The following is a 14,530-nucleotide window of genomic DNA, read 5'->3' on the forward strand; positions in this document are numbered from 1 at the left end:
GGAAGATAAGACTTGCCCCATAAATATCTTACAGAAATATATGATTGGGTTAAATAAATTTCCAAAGAGATTGAAAATACTGTATTATGAGCAGGAGATGTGTAATCCTAAAATACTTGTTGCATTAAGTAATAAGCCATTGAGGGAGTTGGTTTTTTTCTCATGTTAGTGAATTAATTTTCTTAAGCCTTAGTTCTCATCTGTGCTGAATTAGTGTGGAATTATTCTTAGAATAAATTTTAAATCAATGACGCCCTCCTCCCTCTCAGATTGCTCATAGTCCCCAGTGCCTTATTATAAAATGTTAAACCAGGCATGACTAGGTTGCATTCATTGCATTTTAAAGAAGTCATGCAAAATGACTTTTAATAAAACAGGAAGAAGGAATAATATTTGGTTAAATGAAGTGTCACAATACTAATTATACACTAAAATCTCCTGTTCCATAATGTGGAATTTGGTATAAGGAATGTCTGTCAAAAACTCATGTCAAGTACTTAAGTAATAAAAGAACTCAGTTTAAAGCACCAACCTCATAACAAGTCTTAGGAGGAGGACATTATATTCAGGCATCAGGATATTTTATAAGTGACACTAACTACTCAAGTTATAGTCAAGACATGGTTATTAAGCAAGAACATCTACATTTAGAATGTAACCATAGTCAAGACATGGTTATTAAGCAAGAACTCAAGTTATAGTCAAGACATGGTTATTAAGCAAGATCTAATATTAAGATTACTTGCCTAAGGTAGTGTTTGTCAGGTCTTCCGCTGTTATTCTTTTACTTCCACTTTCCATACTGTACTCTTTGGAAGGATGGCATTATGTTCAGCTCACAAAGAAGGACCAGGAAGTTGTGCTCCACCTCCTTGAGTTTGCAGTAGCTCCATACATTATTTGGTATTTCTACTCGCAAGGTTTGTCTCTTCCCCCCATTTATTTATTCAGATCATTGGTTTATATCAGCATGGACTCATGGATAGTTATTTTATATTTTGGGTTATAATCCAATATTATTTATTCTGTTACTCAAATTGTTACAGTTTTGGTTCTTGGCTCCTGGTGTCCCTTTGACATACTTCCATCATTGCTTTTGTTTGTTTTCTTGTTTGGTTTTGAGCTCTTCCTTACTTTCTGACACAGTGATGCTCTAGGCTCATCTTGTATATTTACTACTCCAGGCCCTTGAATCAGCCATTTCTCCAAGGACCTGTGGTTCCTTTTATTGAAGGATGATGTTAGAAACCAATATCTAGGCACAAGGTGTAGTCTGATTTTTAAAATTGCCGCAGTGTTCATTTCTTTTAAGGTCTTCAAGCTGGTGGGAATTCCAGACATTTAGAAATTCGGTAAAATGCTATAATGAGAGTTTTATCCCAGACAGACAGTAGTCTTGAAAGCAGTAAAAGTTTAAACACACGTTTGATTACATTTCAACAGCAGCCTAAAGAAGTGCCCTGACAATCTTTAAAAATACCATTTTAAAAAACCTATGGAGCTTTCTAAAGTAAACGTTTCTTCAATTTATTTCATAAGAATAAATTGATCTATTTCCTTTCAAACTCTTCTTGATGGAAAATTTCTTCAGAGCAGGAGTCTTCTTAAACTTTTGCAAAAGTTTAAGCATAATACTGGTTTCTTGATCTTATGAGTAGAGCAGAAGAATTTCAGGAGCTCAAAACTCCTCACAGAAATGATCTCATTGATCTTCACCACCTCTCACAGGGCAGAAAGAGGGTAGACAGTGGGATAGGAAAGCTTGATTTCTAGTGTGGGTTTGGAGCACCAAGGGGAGAATGGCTTAGAATTTCTCTGTGGTAAAACACAAAGTTTTTATCATCAGCTCTTAAAAGGTAAGGAGCCAGAGACATCACAGGCAAAGACCCGTGAGCAGACTCATGGGGTAAGGAACTAGATTTAATTAGATTTTGTGATCATGTTATATAATCATTGAAGATCTAAACGTCCTGTATATATGATTTCTCTTAAATTCTGAAAATTGCAATAGTCAACCCAATAAACATCTACTAAGTGTCTACAATAATCAGTGTTAGATACAGGAACAGGAATGGTTTTTTGTCATTAAAGAAAAGTCATGAATAAAATTTATTATGGGTGCTGGATTATTATTCCTAAGATCCATCATATTAAGAATACAGTTAATTATGCAGCCATCAAAAGGAATGAGATCTTGCCATTTGCAACGACGTGGATGGAACTGGAGGGTATTATGCTGAGTGAAATAAGTCAGTCAGAGAAAGACATGTATCATATGACCTCAATGATATGAGGAATTCTTAATCTCAGGAAACAAACTGAGGGTTGCTGGAGTGGTAGGGGGTGGGAGGGATGGGGTGGCTGGGTGATAGACATTGGGGAGGGTATGTTCTATGGTGAGTGCTGTGAATTGTGTAAGACTGATGAATCACAGACCTGTACCTCTGAAACAAATAATACATTATATGTTAAAAAAAAAAAGAAGAAGATAGCAGGAAGGGAAAAATGAAAGGCAGGGGAATCAGAGGGGGATATGAACCATGAAAGACTGTGGACTCTGAGAAACAAACTGATGGTTCTAGAGGGGAGGTGGGGTGGGGGGATGGGTTAGCCTGGTGATGGGTATTAAAGAGGGCACGTACTGAATGGAGCACTGGGTGTTATATGCAAACAATGAATCATGGGACACTACCTCAAAAACTAATGATGTAATGTATGGTGATTAACAGAACAAAATAAAAAAAGAATACAGTTAAGAGAACTGGTTAATGCAACTTGAATGATTTGGGAATAATACAGGTATTTGCAATGGCTAATTTATATCCAACAATCTTATGGTGTTATCAAACATAGAACCTGATTTGTCATCAATAAGTTGATAATGTATTCATGAATGTAACAATATTTACTAATTCTGATAAAGGATTGACATAGGGAAAATAATACGTTGTTATTCAGTAAAATTCTCATAGTCTAGTTGTGAAGAAAAAAAGGGTATACAGATGGAACAGTGACTATATGAAATATTCTCCTATTGTATTATAAAGGACTATCATCTGTTATTTAAAATTTAAACATCTTCAGTATTTCTTGATAAAAAAAAACCCACACATTTTAGGAAATCACTGTACTTGTATCCTTATGGAATATAACAGTCTAATACTGTGAATAAGTAAATGAGCTTGGCTTTTATAGCTATGTATCTTGGAAGCTCTTGGACAAGTTTATTTTCCAAGTCAGACTTTATAAATCTTTTCTGCTTCAATATGATGTATGTGTTCCCCAAAAAAATTTTCCACTAAGTAAAGCACTTGGAATCTGCTGTTTTTATAATTTCTTTAAACGCTAGGAATGGTTAATTTTATTTTCTTAGGCTTACTTCTTTCTTATTCTTACTAAGAACCGAAATATATCTTTAGGTCCTCTTTGTAAACTAATATTTTTCCTCATTATTTCCATTTTTAATTTTCACAATATACTGACTTTTGATTCAGTTTTTTTAAAGATTTTATTTATTTGGCAGAGATAGAGTTTTAATTATTGGTCTGTTGCTCACATTCAGTTATACATTCACTATGGATCTCAAAATATATAGCAAATATTTCTGAAATCCCAGCCCCTGTTGTAGATACTGAGGCTATAGCAGTGAAAAAATAGATGCAGTCCTACCTTCATGGAGTTCACATTCTAATGGAAAGGGCAGGCAGGCAATAAACACATAGACAAGACATATATAATCTGTCAGACCATGAGAAACGCTATGAAGAAAAATAAAGCAGGAAAAGACTTAATATTCTGAGATTTTTATATAGTGTGCCAGAAAACTGAATGATAATATCTCAGAGCTCTCTGTTGTTCTCTGGATTGAGTTACTGAACCAGTAGACTTTATCAGTGAGGGAGGTCATTTGAGAGCCAGGAAATGATGGTTTGCTTTACATGGCAGCCTGCCTCTGAGAGACTAGAAATATTCTGAAGACAGCCCTCACTCCATAGGGCAGATGCTTGATTAAAACAAAAACAAGAACAAAACCTTTTAAAATAGCTCTTATTTTTAACACTGAGACATTAGTTGGCTCCTGAGAACAAGAAGAGAAGGGTAAAAACTAACTTGGCGCCATTTTATGTCTGCACTCATACATCCGGACCCTGTCTGTGGAGTCTTCGTTGCTCTCTGAGCTAATACCGAGGAGGCATGATAGTGTGGTGTTATCAGCAATTTTGTTCCACAGTTTATGGGGAGAAGCCTATATAGATTTTTCATGTTTTTGTAATTTTGAGATGGAGAACAGCACATCCACATCCTGTTTTCCTAGAACAATGTCCTATGACCTCTCTATTTTACGGGCTTGCTAGTCCAATCTGGAAGTCAGTCTTGCTCTGGTTTCTTTGTGACAGGGAAAGAAATCATTTTAACTATCAAGGAATCTAAGAAACTTGTAGAGTTTTTTTTTTTTTTTCAAAAGCAGGTGGAGGCCAAGTTAATATTTATAGTTCCTGAGTACATGTGCAGTTGAGTGCTCCCTCCTTCTACAGATAAAAATTTTACTTACTTCAATTACCAGTGGTAGCTAATAATGTTTTGGGGCACCATTGCTAGGTGAGGGTCTGGGAATGCCCGAGAAACCTGTTATAGTCCTTTTTGCCTCTAAGATCCCAAAGGAAAATAGATGCACTAAAGAGTAGCTGGAAAAATACCAAACCTATGTAATCCCTCTTTGTCTCAGTTTCCTCTTTTGTAAAGTGTGCGGAATAATTGCTTCTACCCCATAGTGTTGTTGGAAGTTCTGCATAAGTTAAAATATATAAGGTACCATAAGCTGAATTTTTCTATTGCTTCTGTGGTTTTTGAAGGGATAATGATATAATGGTCATGAACATGGCCCCTGGAGCTAAACTTCCTGTGTTCAAATTCTCTTCCCACCACTAACTAGATGGCTGACCTTGAACAAGTTATTTAACCTTACTGTGCTTTTCAAAAAAAAGAATAATCATATCCAGGAGGATGTTGTGTGGAATAAATGAATTAATACAAATACCTGGAATAGTTCCTGGCTTACTGTAAGTGCTCAAGAAAGATTTACTATTGATATCATCACTACTAATACCAGTACTACAGTTTATTTACTTATTAATGTGGCTTTGGCACTCAAATCTTAGTGCAATATTCTAAGGAGCTAGGCAGAATCGTATAAAGGTCTCCTTTTCCCTCTGCCAGGAAAACCTAAGAAACCACCATCCAAGTTGGCCCACGGCAGCTTTGCCTGTTTTTTTTCCAAATCCAAATCTGACTTCTCAGCTCTTACACTCTAATAATGTCAACCTTCCAGGGCAGAAGAAACACATTGAGTAAGACCAACATACAGAATGTTTGCCCCAGTGCCTAAAAAAAGAAAGAAAGAAAGAAAGAAACCCTGTCCTAGGCTACTTAAAACTATGGCAATAGCCCTGAGACAGTCTGAATGTCATAAAAGAGTCCAAAGAGAAACTGTGGATGAGAAAGAGATGAGAGCAGGCCCGCCTAGGAATGATACCTGGGTCTCTCTACTGGTCCAACTGGAGAGAAGAGACATAAGTGAAAAAGATGTCCATAGGCCACTCCTGATTTTTCCAGGCTCCTGATAGAAAGAACTAATCTAAGAGACCACACTTCAGTCCTTACCAACTTTAACAGCCAGTAAAATGTCTTTGGAGTTGAAATGACCTTACTCAGCCTTGTGGGAGAGCATGGTGGCCAAATCTGGAGATCAAAGGGTGTGTTCAGACATCCTTTTAAGACCAACTGACCAAATATCAATTCGCCTACAGTCATCTTAACAAGACCGATTTACCTAATGAACAACTTTAATTCATTTGAAAGCTAAAGCGTGGAACATCAACTTGCTGAATGAGCAACTTAGGCACTGACACACAATGTTTTACACCAGGCCTTGGACTGTTCGCCTCCTGGTGGCAGAGCCAGGCAGTTGGGGCCAGGCCGGGCCACGTGGCATAAACAGGGGAAAATGTGGGAGGCTGTATTCAGCTCCAGTCAGTGGCTGCCTTCTGCCTTGTAGGAAATGGACTCAGTATCGCCACAGCCTCCAAGTTTTCAAACGAAGACAAAAATCTGGATTTTTATGTGAATTATGCTGACTTTCGCATTATGACAAATACTTAAAATTTAAAACAAAAACATAACAATAATCAGCAGGCCAAATGCACCCCCCATGCAGGCTGCCCCCGCCCCAGCCGTGTGCCTGCAGTCTACAATCTCTGCTGTATGCCCCAGGGCATCTGCCTCCTAACTGCTCTTGCTTTCAGTGAGTTGAGCACGGCCCCAAAGCTCCACAATATTTAGCAATTTGTAATTTTGCTAAGGTACAAATTTGTCTCCCAAAAGCTCCAAGGTTGACTTCTGAATGTGATTTTCTCAGCTAGTGAATGTGGTTTTTTCTCTGCCCGGTTTCTAACTACAATGTGACTTTTGGGGTTTTTTAAACCAAATTTGAATACATGGTGCCACTCATAAAACAAATAAAGCTTTTTCATTAAAAAGGGGCTGTGGGCATCAGGGGAGGGAGTTGACTTTTAAGGTCAGAGATGGAAATGAAGGGAAAGTGAAAAGGTCTACTCAAGATTTTTTTTTTTTTTAGTTTTTAAAATTTATTTTTGTCATTATTACTAAGACTGAAATAATACACTGAAATATGCATTAAATTATAAACTTGAACGTGTTTATCTAAAATACATTTCCATTAAACTCAAGATTTAACTAGGAAATAGAGATTTAGAGGTTTGAGGTAGGACTCAGTGAGGGTAACAATAGGAATTTTGAGTGGAAACAATCAGCATTTTTCAGACTGTGGTGGCAAGAATTAGGCAAGAAGTACCTGAAGAGATTATTTGAAATTTTTGGCTATGCTCTACTTTCATTTTAAGGGTAAATGTATGTGGTATAAAGTATTTTTGAAACATTAATTTTAAATTTGAAATATTTGTTAAATAGTTTTGAGAGGTAAGGGGTAACCCTTATGAATGTCAAGAAACTGTATGGCACTTTATAAATTATCCTAAATTCTTTTTAATGTTCATTCTAGTCTTTCATAGATGGTTGAGGGCAGTGACTGTATTTTTTTTTTTTTTGCTATTTACACTCATAATTCCAGTACAATGTCCTGCTCATAGGAGGTTCTTAATACATTAGATGTTTTGAATTATTTAAACATGTCTTCCAGTTTTGAACTTTTATGGATTAAATATATATATTGTAATCAAATTGAGAAATTGCTTGTACGCCTTGGGTAGGGAAGGGGAGTATGTGTCAGACTTGGAGGAATATAAAAAATACTATGTTTTTAATGGCCAAACAATACAGTTCATGTTTGAAATCTCTCTTTGCATATTCTTGTCTTCTTAAAATATTTGGTTGAGTATATAACGTCAGGAGGTTTCTTCTAGAGTTTTAGTGTTTCTTGGGCTAGAAGTAATATCAAATGAAACCATCTTTGTGTTTTCCCTTTTGAATCCATATCAAAAGGTTTTGGCTAAAAGTGCCAGGTGCACATTTTCAATAAAGTAGTGGAATCATCATAGAGTATTTGATTTTGGCTCCAGGAATCCATTTGGAGTTTCCTTCAAAGTGAGGATGCATGGGACAGCATAGACCTTTCAAGCCTAAGGCCGATGGCGATTACATAGATTTCTCCCACCCCTAAATCACCTGCATCATTTCTCCATGTCTCTTTGAGCCATTGTGCTATATTCCAGCATCTTGAGATAATTGAGCAAACGGAGAAGCTCTAGGACAAAAGCTCACATGTTAACTTGAGTTCAGTTGTCTGGATCCCTTTGTTGGCGGAGAGGTTTCTCTTCTAGGAACAGGACAATTACAAACAGAGGAACCAATAGCCCAGAGAGCATAGAGCTTGTTAAATTGTAAAGGACTTGATTAGTGCAGAGTGAAATTTCATTCCTGATGATCATAGGTCACTCTTCCTTATCAATCTTTTTTTGTTGTTTTTTTTTTATAAAGCCCTTCTTTGAAAGCATTATGTGTTCAAGTGAGACACTCTTTAAGATTTGGTTATTTTCTAGCTTTTTAGAAGCCACTAATACCTAATGCAAGAGATGACTTGTGAGACCTGGCATAAATAGTTACCGAAGGAACATTATCTCAGGATTGATCAACAAAACAGGCCATGTGTATAGAAATTGCTTAAGTTTTTAAAAGTAGATTTCCACCCAAAATAGGGAAGTTTCCCAAGTAATATCAATCCTTTCATACATTATTTAGTGTTCTTTTTCTGGTTATTTTTGAGATACCTATTTCTATATTGTCTCTAAAGTAACATGTTTACCACCCTTTCATGGGCTAGTTATTCATTCATTTAACAAATATTTTTTTAAGGTTTTATTTATTTATTTATTTGAGAGAGAGAGCACACGCACAAGTGGCTGGGGGTAGGGGACAGGCAGATGAAGAGAGAAAAGCAGACTCCTTGCTGAGCAGGGAACCCCAATGCTGATCCCAGGATCCTGAGATCATGACCTGAGCCAAAGGCAGATGCTTAACTGACTGAGCCACCCAGGTGCCCCTCATATAACAAATATCTTTAAAGCACCAATTATATATGCAAGACATGTTGATAAAAACATATAAATAAATCAAAGAGAGTAAGGGAAAATAAACTCATAACACACAAATGTCAATTTTCAAATGTTCAAGTATTATGCAAGAATGTATTCTTCTGAGATTATTTTGGCAAGTTACTAGGATTTATTGGCAAAGAGTTTTGTCCTGAAATATCATTTACTTTAGTCCATGTTATACTCTGTATTTTGAGCTCAACTCTGCTATCTATAACTAGACTACAAATTCCTTTTAGACAAAATCTGTTTTTTTAATTTTCATTAAATTTTATTTTCTGCTGACCACACTTTTTCTTTGTAATAAATCATATAAAAGTATATCTGTTTCAGATTTGTGAAAAGTAATGGTGATACCAAAATCTAAAACAAAATATTTGGTGTTTTGACTTATTATCATTATTTGATTTTGCAATCACCCCCTATCTTTAAAGAGTTTATAATCATCTTTCCTCCCAATCTCCAAATAAGACTTTATAAATTTATGAAGTTAGTGACCTAAAACATTTAACTTTTAGTCTTTTAAAGGAGTCTTATGACCATCGCTTTAGATAAGTGTATTTTCCCTGATATAATACTAAATATAAAAATGTTTCTAAATTAGAAAAGTTGAAAATTTCAGTTACTTCAAATATTGACTTTTAAATATATTCAGAATCATTTTTTCTTGTGTTTTAGGATTTAAATAATAACACTCTTAAATCTAAAAATGTTGCCTTCAAAAACCTGATAAAAAATTGTTTTTCAATATTCTTTTGCTAATAGGTGATTTGGGCTCTTGGGATCTGCTCATTTGCCTGTCTTCTAGGGAAGCTGGTGGAAAACCTTGCATATCCAAGGAAGACATGTGCCATTTAGGTTTACATCAAAAGGTAAATATTTTTTTCAAAATGTTTACAGATTTTAACAGCCCTTTGGATATTAACACCAGCATGTCTTGGTCCATAATATTTTTTTAAATGTGAGAAAAGCATCAAAACATCAAAACTAGTAGCTATTTCTCAGTAGTTAAATAGTATTGTAGTAGCTACACTGATTATTTGATATTTCTGCAATTGACAATCTTGATATCTCCTTCCTCCCTGTAACTCTTGGCTCCCTTGGCCTTTGGGCTGAGCACATGATTTTTTTTTCCCTTCTTGTAAATCTTTGGCCATTCCTTCTCTGTTTTCTTCATAACCTCCTTTCCTCTGGTCATACTTTAGATGCCTGTGGAGCTCCTCAACACCATTCCCAAGGTGGTTGATGATTCCCAAAAGTAACATCTAAAGTTCAAGTCTTTTCCCAGGCTTCAGGCTCACATGTATAACTACCTGTTAAACATCACTTTTATATCACACAGACACCTCAGACTCAACATGGAGAAAACTAGCTCATCTGTTCCGTGGTAAATCACTTCTACTCTTGCATTCAGTAGCTCGGCAGGACTTCTGTTCTATTGGTCATAAGCATGATCAATCACTCTGTCACTTCCTAAGGTAGAAATCCGGCCTTCACCTCTGATCCCTTCATTTCCTTTGTCATCTGCATTCTATCAATTACCAGTACTAGGGAATTTAACTCCTAAATTCTTCCCAAGTATCTTATCCCTCAAATATCCATACTCACTATTTTTATTCTGGCCAGTCACCTTATCTTACCAGGTTAATTGTAGAATCCTCCTTACTGCTTTTTTCTGAAGCAAGTATTTGGCCCCTGAAATCCATCCTGCCCACAGTTATCAGGATGAAAAATAAAATGCTGAACTAACCTGGTTCCTCCTGCACTTAAATCTTGAATGTCTTTACATCAACTATAGGATAAAGTCTACAGTCTTCCCTGTGAATATCTTTTAACCTCCAAGCAAGAGACAAATGCCATACTTGAAAGTATTTAACTGAAGAGAAACTAATGCAGGAGGTATTTACTGAGGTTTTGACAAAATAAGAGAAAGAAGATTAGAGAGAATCTAATAAAAAAAGATTAAGAAAAAAGAAAGATTAGAGGTCCCCAGGGACCAATAGCCTTGTAAGGTTTTACTACCCTCCTTGGTCTAAAGAAGGGTATATAGAAGGGCTGGTTAGCAAAACCTAATGAGAGCTAAGGCCAAGAAAGAGGGATCACTGGAAAGGAGCTATAACGTAGGGAAATATAGTCATTGCCAAATCATAGCCCTGTGAAGAAGCAGCCAGGGAGATATGTACTCTCTCCATTCCTACCCAACAATCTCTTGCCAAGGCCTCCTATTGGTGCCATGCATCATTCTAAGTGCTCACATATTTATGTCCATTCTTTACATATGAGGAGAATGAAGCACAGGAAAATCAAGAGAATTGCCTAAGTCCTCATAGCTAATAAATGAAGCAATCAGGATTCAAACTCAGGCAGTTTGACTTCAATTTTTTTTTTTCCTAACCACATCACTATACAGTTCTTCTAAATAAATATTTAAGACTGCATTTACAGCCTACGCTAATGAATATTTTTAAAGAATTCATAAGTTCTAAATGGTATGTATTAGATAACTGTCACTTTAGAGCATGAATAATTTGAAGATTTATGAACCATGACTTATTTATGTCAACATATTCAGAATAGAAGTTGCTTCAAATTTTGGGGGATTCTTATATGAACAAAGAAAGAGCCCCAGCTCAAATTAGGATTACTCATCACATCAAAGCTTTGGAATTTAAGTACTTGATGAAAGTGATCAGAAGATTTGTTTTAAAAAATGAATGTCCCGACATCTCTCTAGTCAGAAGGAGAGGAACGTGATTTTAAAACTGTATTGGTCCCCGTGATGTGGAAAGTGAAGTGAGGTCCACTATTTGGGGTAACAGTAAATTTAGTAACTAGGGCTGTATTTCACCTTTAACAGAAAGGTTCTAACATTTCAAGAGCAGAGGGATTCATTTCTAGCTCTAAATGTTTGTAGGATTAGCAGTCCCTAGAACCATGATGCTGTTTTTAGTACTTGGAGCACTGAGAACTTCTGAAATGGCTCTTAGGATAAAGCATTTGAAGCACATTTTCAGGTGAATTTGATGGAATGATAATTGCATGCGAGAGACAAGGAGATAAAGACTCTTCTTGTCATTAATTCTCTTCCTTGTGGACAATACTGAACACCTTTTGGAGAGCATCTGAGTTTTGATAAAATAAACAATAGAATCGTGTACCAATCTAATGAAGAAAAGGAGCAGTCCTTTAAGATACCGTGGGAAATAGTGTCATTCTCAGTGTTCATGAGTGAGCCCTCCCAATTTTTTGCCTGGGGTACTTTCTTACGCTTTATAAATAGTCCAAATTCAAATGTCTACTTTCTTGACCAAGTTAATGGTATTACTGTAGTTTCAGTTTTAGTTTATAAACACTTTCTAAATGTTTATAATTGATAGGCTGTTGTTCTTATTAATGAACTATGTCTCAAAATAAGAAAGATTTTTTACTTTTGCTTCTGATAAGATGTATGTAATAGAAAAATTTAGATGTAGATTACCCACAGATTAGGATTGTGGGAGGTATGTGGGGATTGATATCTTTCTAAATGTACATTTCCTTTTTCTCAATTTGATCTCAGAAATATCCCAGGGCTCAGACATCATTATCATTTTCCATATGCATTCTAATCCTTTCAAAGACATGAAAGGTTTTATGCCAAGAAAAACAGCAGTTTATATGAAACATACACATACGTATATGTGTATGGAAAGTTTTCAAACCCAATCCAAAGCATTATATAATGAAAATAATTATTTGGGTGATAATGATGTGTCAACATAGATTCCTTAAGTGTAACAAAGGTACCACTCTTGTGGGGTGGTTGTTTATGGAGGAGACTGTGCATATGTAGAGGCAATGGGTAGATGGGAAATCTCTGTACCTTCTGCTGAATTTTGCTGTCAACCTTAAAACTACCCAAAAGTAATGAAACCTATTTAAAAATAATATTGCAACATTAAGATGGAGAAGCTCATTGTATAAAAGTCAGCTGATCCAAGTTAAAACTTCTTTGATGTTCCTTTTGGTAATGATGGAAATCTTATATATTTTATGATGTACATAAACATAAGAGTAAAAAGCAAGCACTAGGATATAGAAGAGGATTAATAGGTTTAACAATGAAAACACATGGAAAATAAATGTAAAATAGTTGATTTGCTGTAGCTATATGACCCATAGCCCTTGAATATGTTTCTTTGTGCCAAGTTATTCAGTTTAACTGCTTAGTTTGGTGCTCTGTTACAGAGTAGAATGGAAATGATATTTCTGGTGTCACGTGTCACCTTGGTTATGTTATCTGTTGAAATTCTGTGAATTCCGAAGATGTGCTTTGGAAGAAGGCACACAGGAAGAGGTCATTGAGTGGGGGATGGAAACATAGAAGGCAGAAGCCTGATGGCAATTGCTTCTCTTGGCTTGGCTGTGCTTTCTTGAAGCAAATGCTTTGTTGATCCTGAGTCAGTTTATTCTTCTGACCTCAGGTCTCACATGGAAAGTCACATCTCTGATAAGACACAGTGACCTATACTTCCGTCTGAAATCTCTGCAAGCTGTACTCTGTCTTTGCAGCATCTATACATATATATCTATATGAAATCTTCTGTCCCATTAATTCAGTTTTGGTCATCCATTTGATCAGGACTCATATTCCTTTCAGTTTGTATAGGATGGGACAGCACATCCGGGATGCTCTAAGCATCTGCTATAACAGGACATTTGCTCTCAGCTCTTCAAAAAGTAGGAGAAACTTTTAAACTGGACCTTGTCAACACATAGCCTTTAGTGATACTTACCTAATGCTACTTCTCTTTCTGGGTCCTTCTATGGAAGTTTCCATGTAGTCATTAGCAACTAAGTGATTTTGCCTGATGTGGGGGAAAATGGTTCAAGTTTATTGACTTTTAAAGCTTTTGACAATCTAATTTAGAAAGATTCTTTGTGTAGTATCTTAAAAAAAAAACTTTTATTATAGTTTCTCCATACTTTTGCAGTATTCCATCTCTTCCCTCCAGCCTTTCTTAGGAAGACTGAATTATAAACTTAAGGACCTTCTGAAAACTCTTCTTTGTTTTCTACTTTTAGCCTCTGAACGTTCTCATTTTTGAATTTGAGAAATGTAGACCTCACTAACATCTATGGTGTTCTGTACTTACAGCCTCTGCACTGCCAGTGCCATAAAGAATGTAAGTGACTCTGACTCTGGAATCTTTGGAGACTTTCAAACTTGGGTATTTAACAGTGTTGCTCGGGCAGATTCACCGGAGCTGGTTCAGCAAAAGCCCTAGCTTCATTACGCACCATGGGCTTAAGTTTACTATTCGCTGACTGAATGAATAGAGTTAACAAGATGGCCAGGGTTGGAGAATGTTTAATCAACACACTGTTTCAGAGCACTTCTAAGTGAATCATGTTGTAAAAACTACAACTGATGATTGAATTACTGAATTAATCAAAACCTTAGTGAGGCAGTGGAACTCAGAGACCTAAAGCTCTAAGAGAGAAGCAAAGTGATGTGTTCAAGGTCACAATTCTGTTAAATGTCGTAAGTGGGACTATAACCCGTGTTTCTGGTTCTCTCTTTTATTTTTTTCATTATATACTTTTTTATTGTTATGTTAATTACCATACATTGCATCATTAGTTTTTGATGTAGTGTTCCATGATTCATTGTTTACGTATAACACCCAGTGCTTCATGCAGAATGTGCCCTCTTTAATACCCATCATCAGGCTAACCCATCCCCACACCTCCCTCCCCTCTAGAACCCTCAGTTCGTTTTTCAGAGTCCATAGTCTCTCATGGTTCATCTCCCTCTTCGATTTCCCCCCCTTCATTCTTCCCCTCCTGCTATCTTCTTTTTTTTTTTAACATATAATGTATTATTTGTTTCAGAGGTACAGGTCTGTGATTCAACAGTCTTA

At 36.1% G+C, this 14,530-nt stretch overlaps 1 protein-coding gene across 5 annotated transcripts in view; it reads left to right on the top strand.

The window, feature by feature from the left end:
* Positions 1-14,530, top strand: part of CPED1 (cadherin like and PC-esterase domain containing 1) — a 268,162-nt gene that overhangs the window by 45,589 nt on the left and 208,043 nt on the right. For 4 of the 5 annotated variants that reach the window (XR_012380298.1, XR_012380299.1, XM_025865766.2 and 1 more), the window contains one exon: positions 9,393-9,499. The exons of the other annotated variant lie outside the window; for it this stretch is intronic. Coding sequence is in view for 2 of the 4 variants with exons in the window: in XM_025865766.2 (XP_025721551.1) it covers positions 9,393-9,499 (107 nt within the window). In the remaining 2 variants the exon portion in view is untranslated. The remainder of the gene's footprint in view (positions 1-9,392; positions 9,500-14,530) is intronic. 5 annotated transcript variants of the gene reach the window in all.

The sequence above is a fragment of the Callorhinus ursinus genome, unplaced genomic scaffold, assembly GCF_003265705.2.
Source record: "Callorhinus ursinus isolate GAN/ISIS: 27379988/994484 unplaced genomic scaffold, GSC_fseal_2.0 scaffold12, whole genome shotgun sequence".
NCBI classification, from domain to species: Eukaryota; Metazoa; Chordata; class Mammalia; order Carnivora; family Otariidae; genus Callorhinus; species Callorhinus ursinus.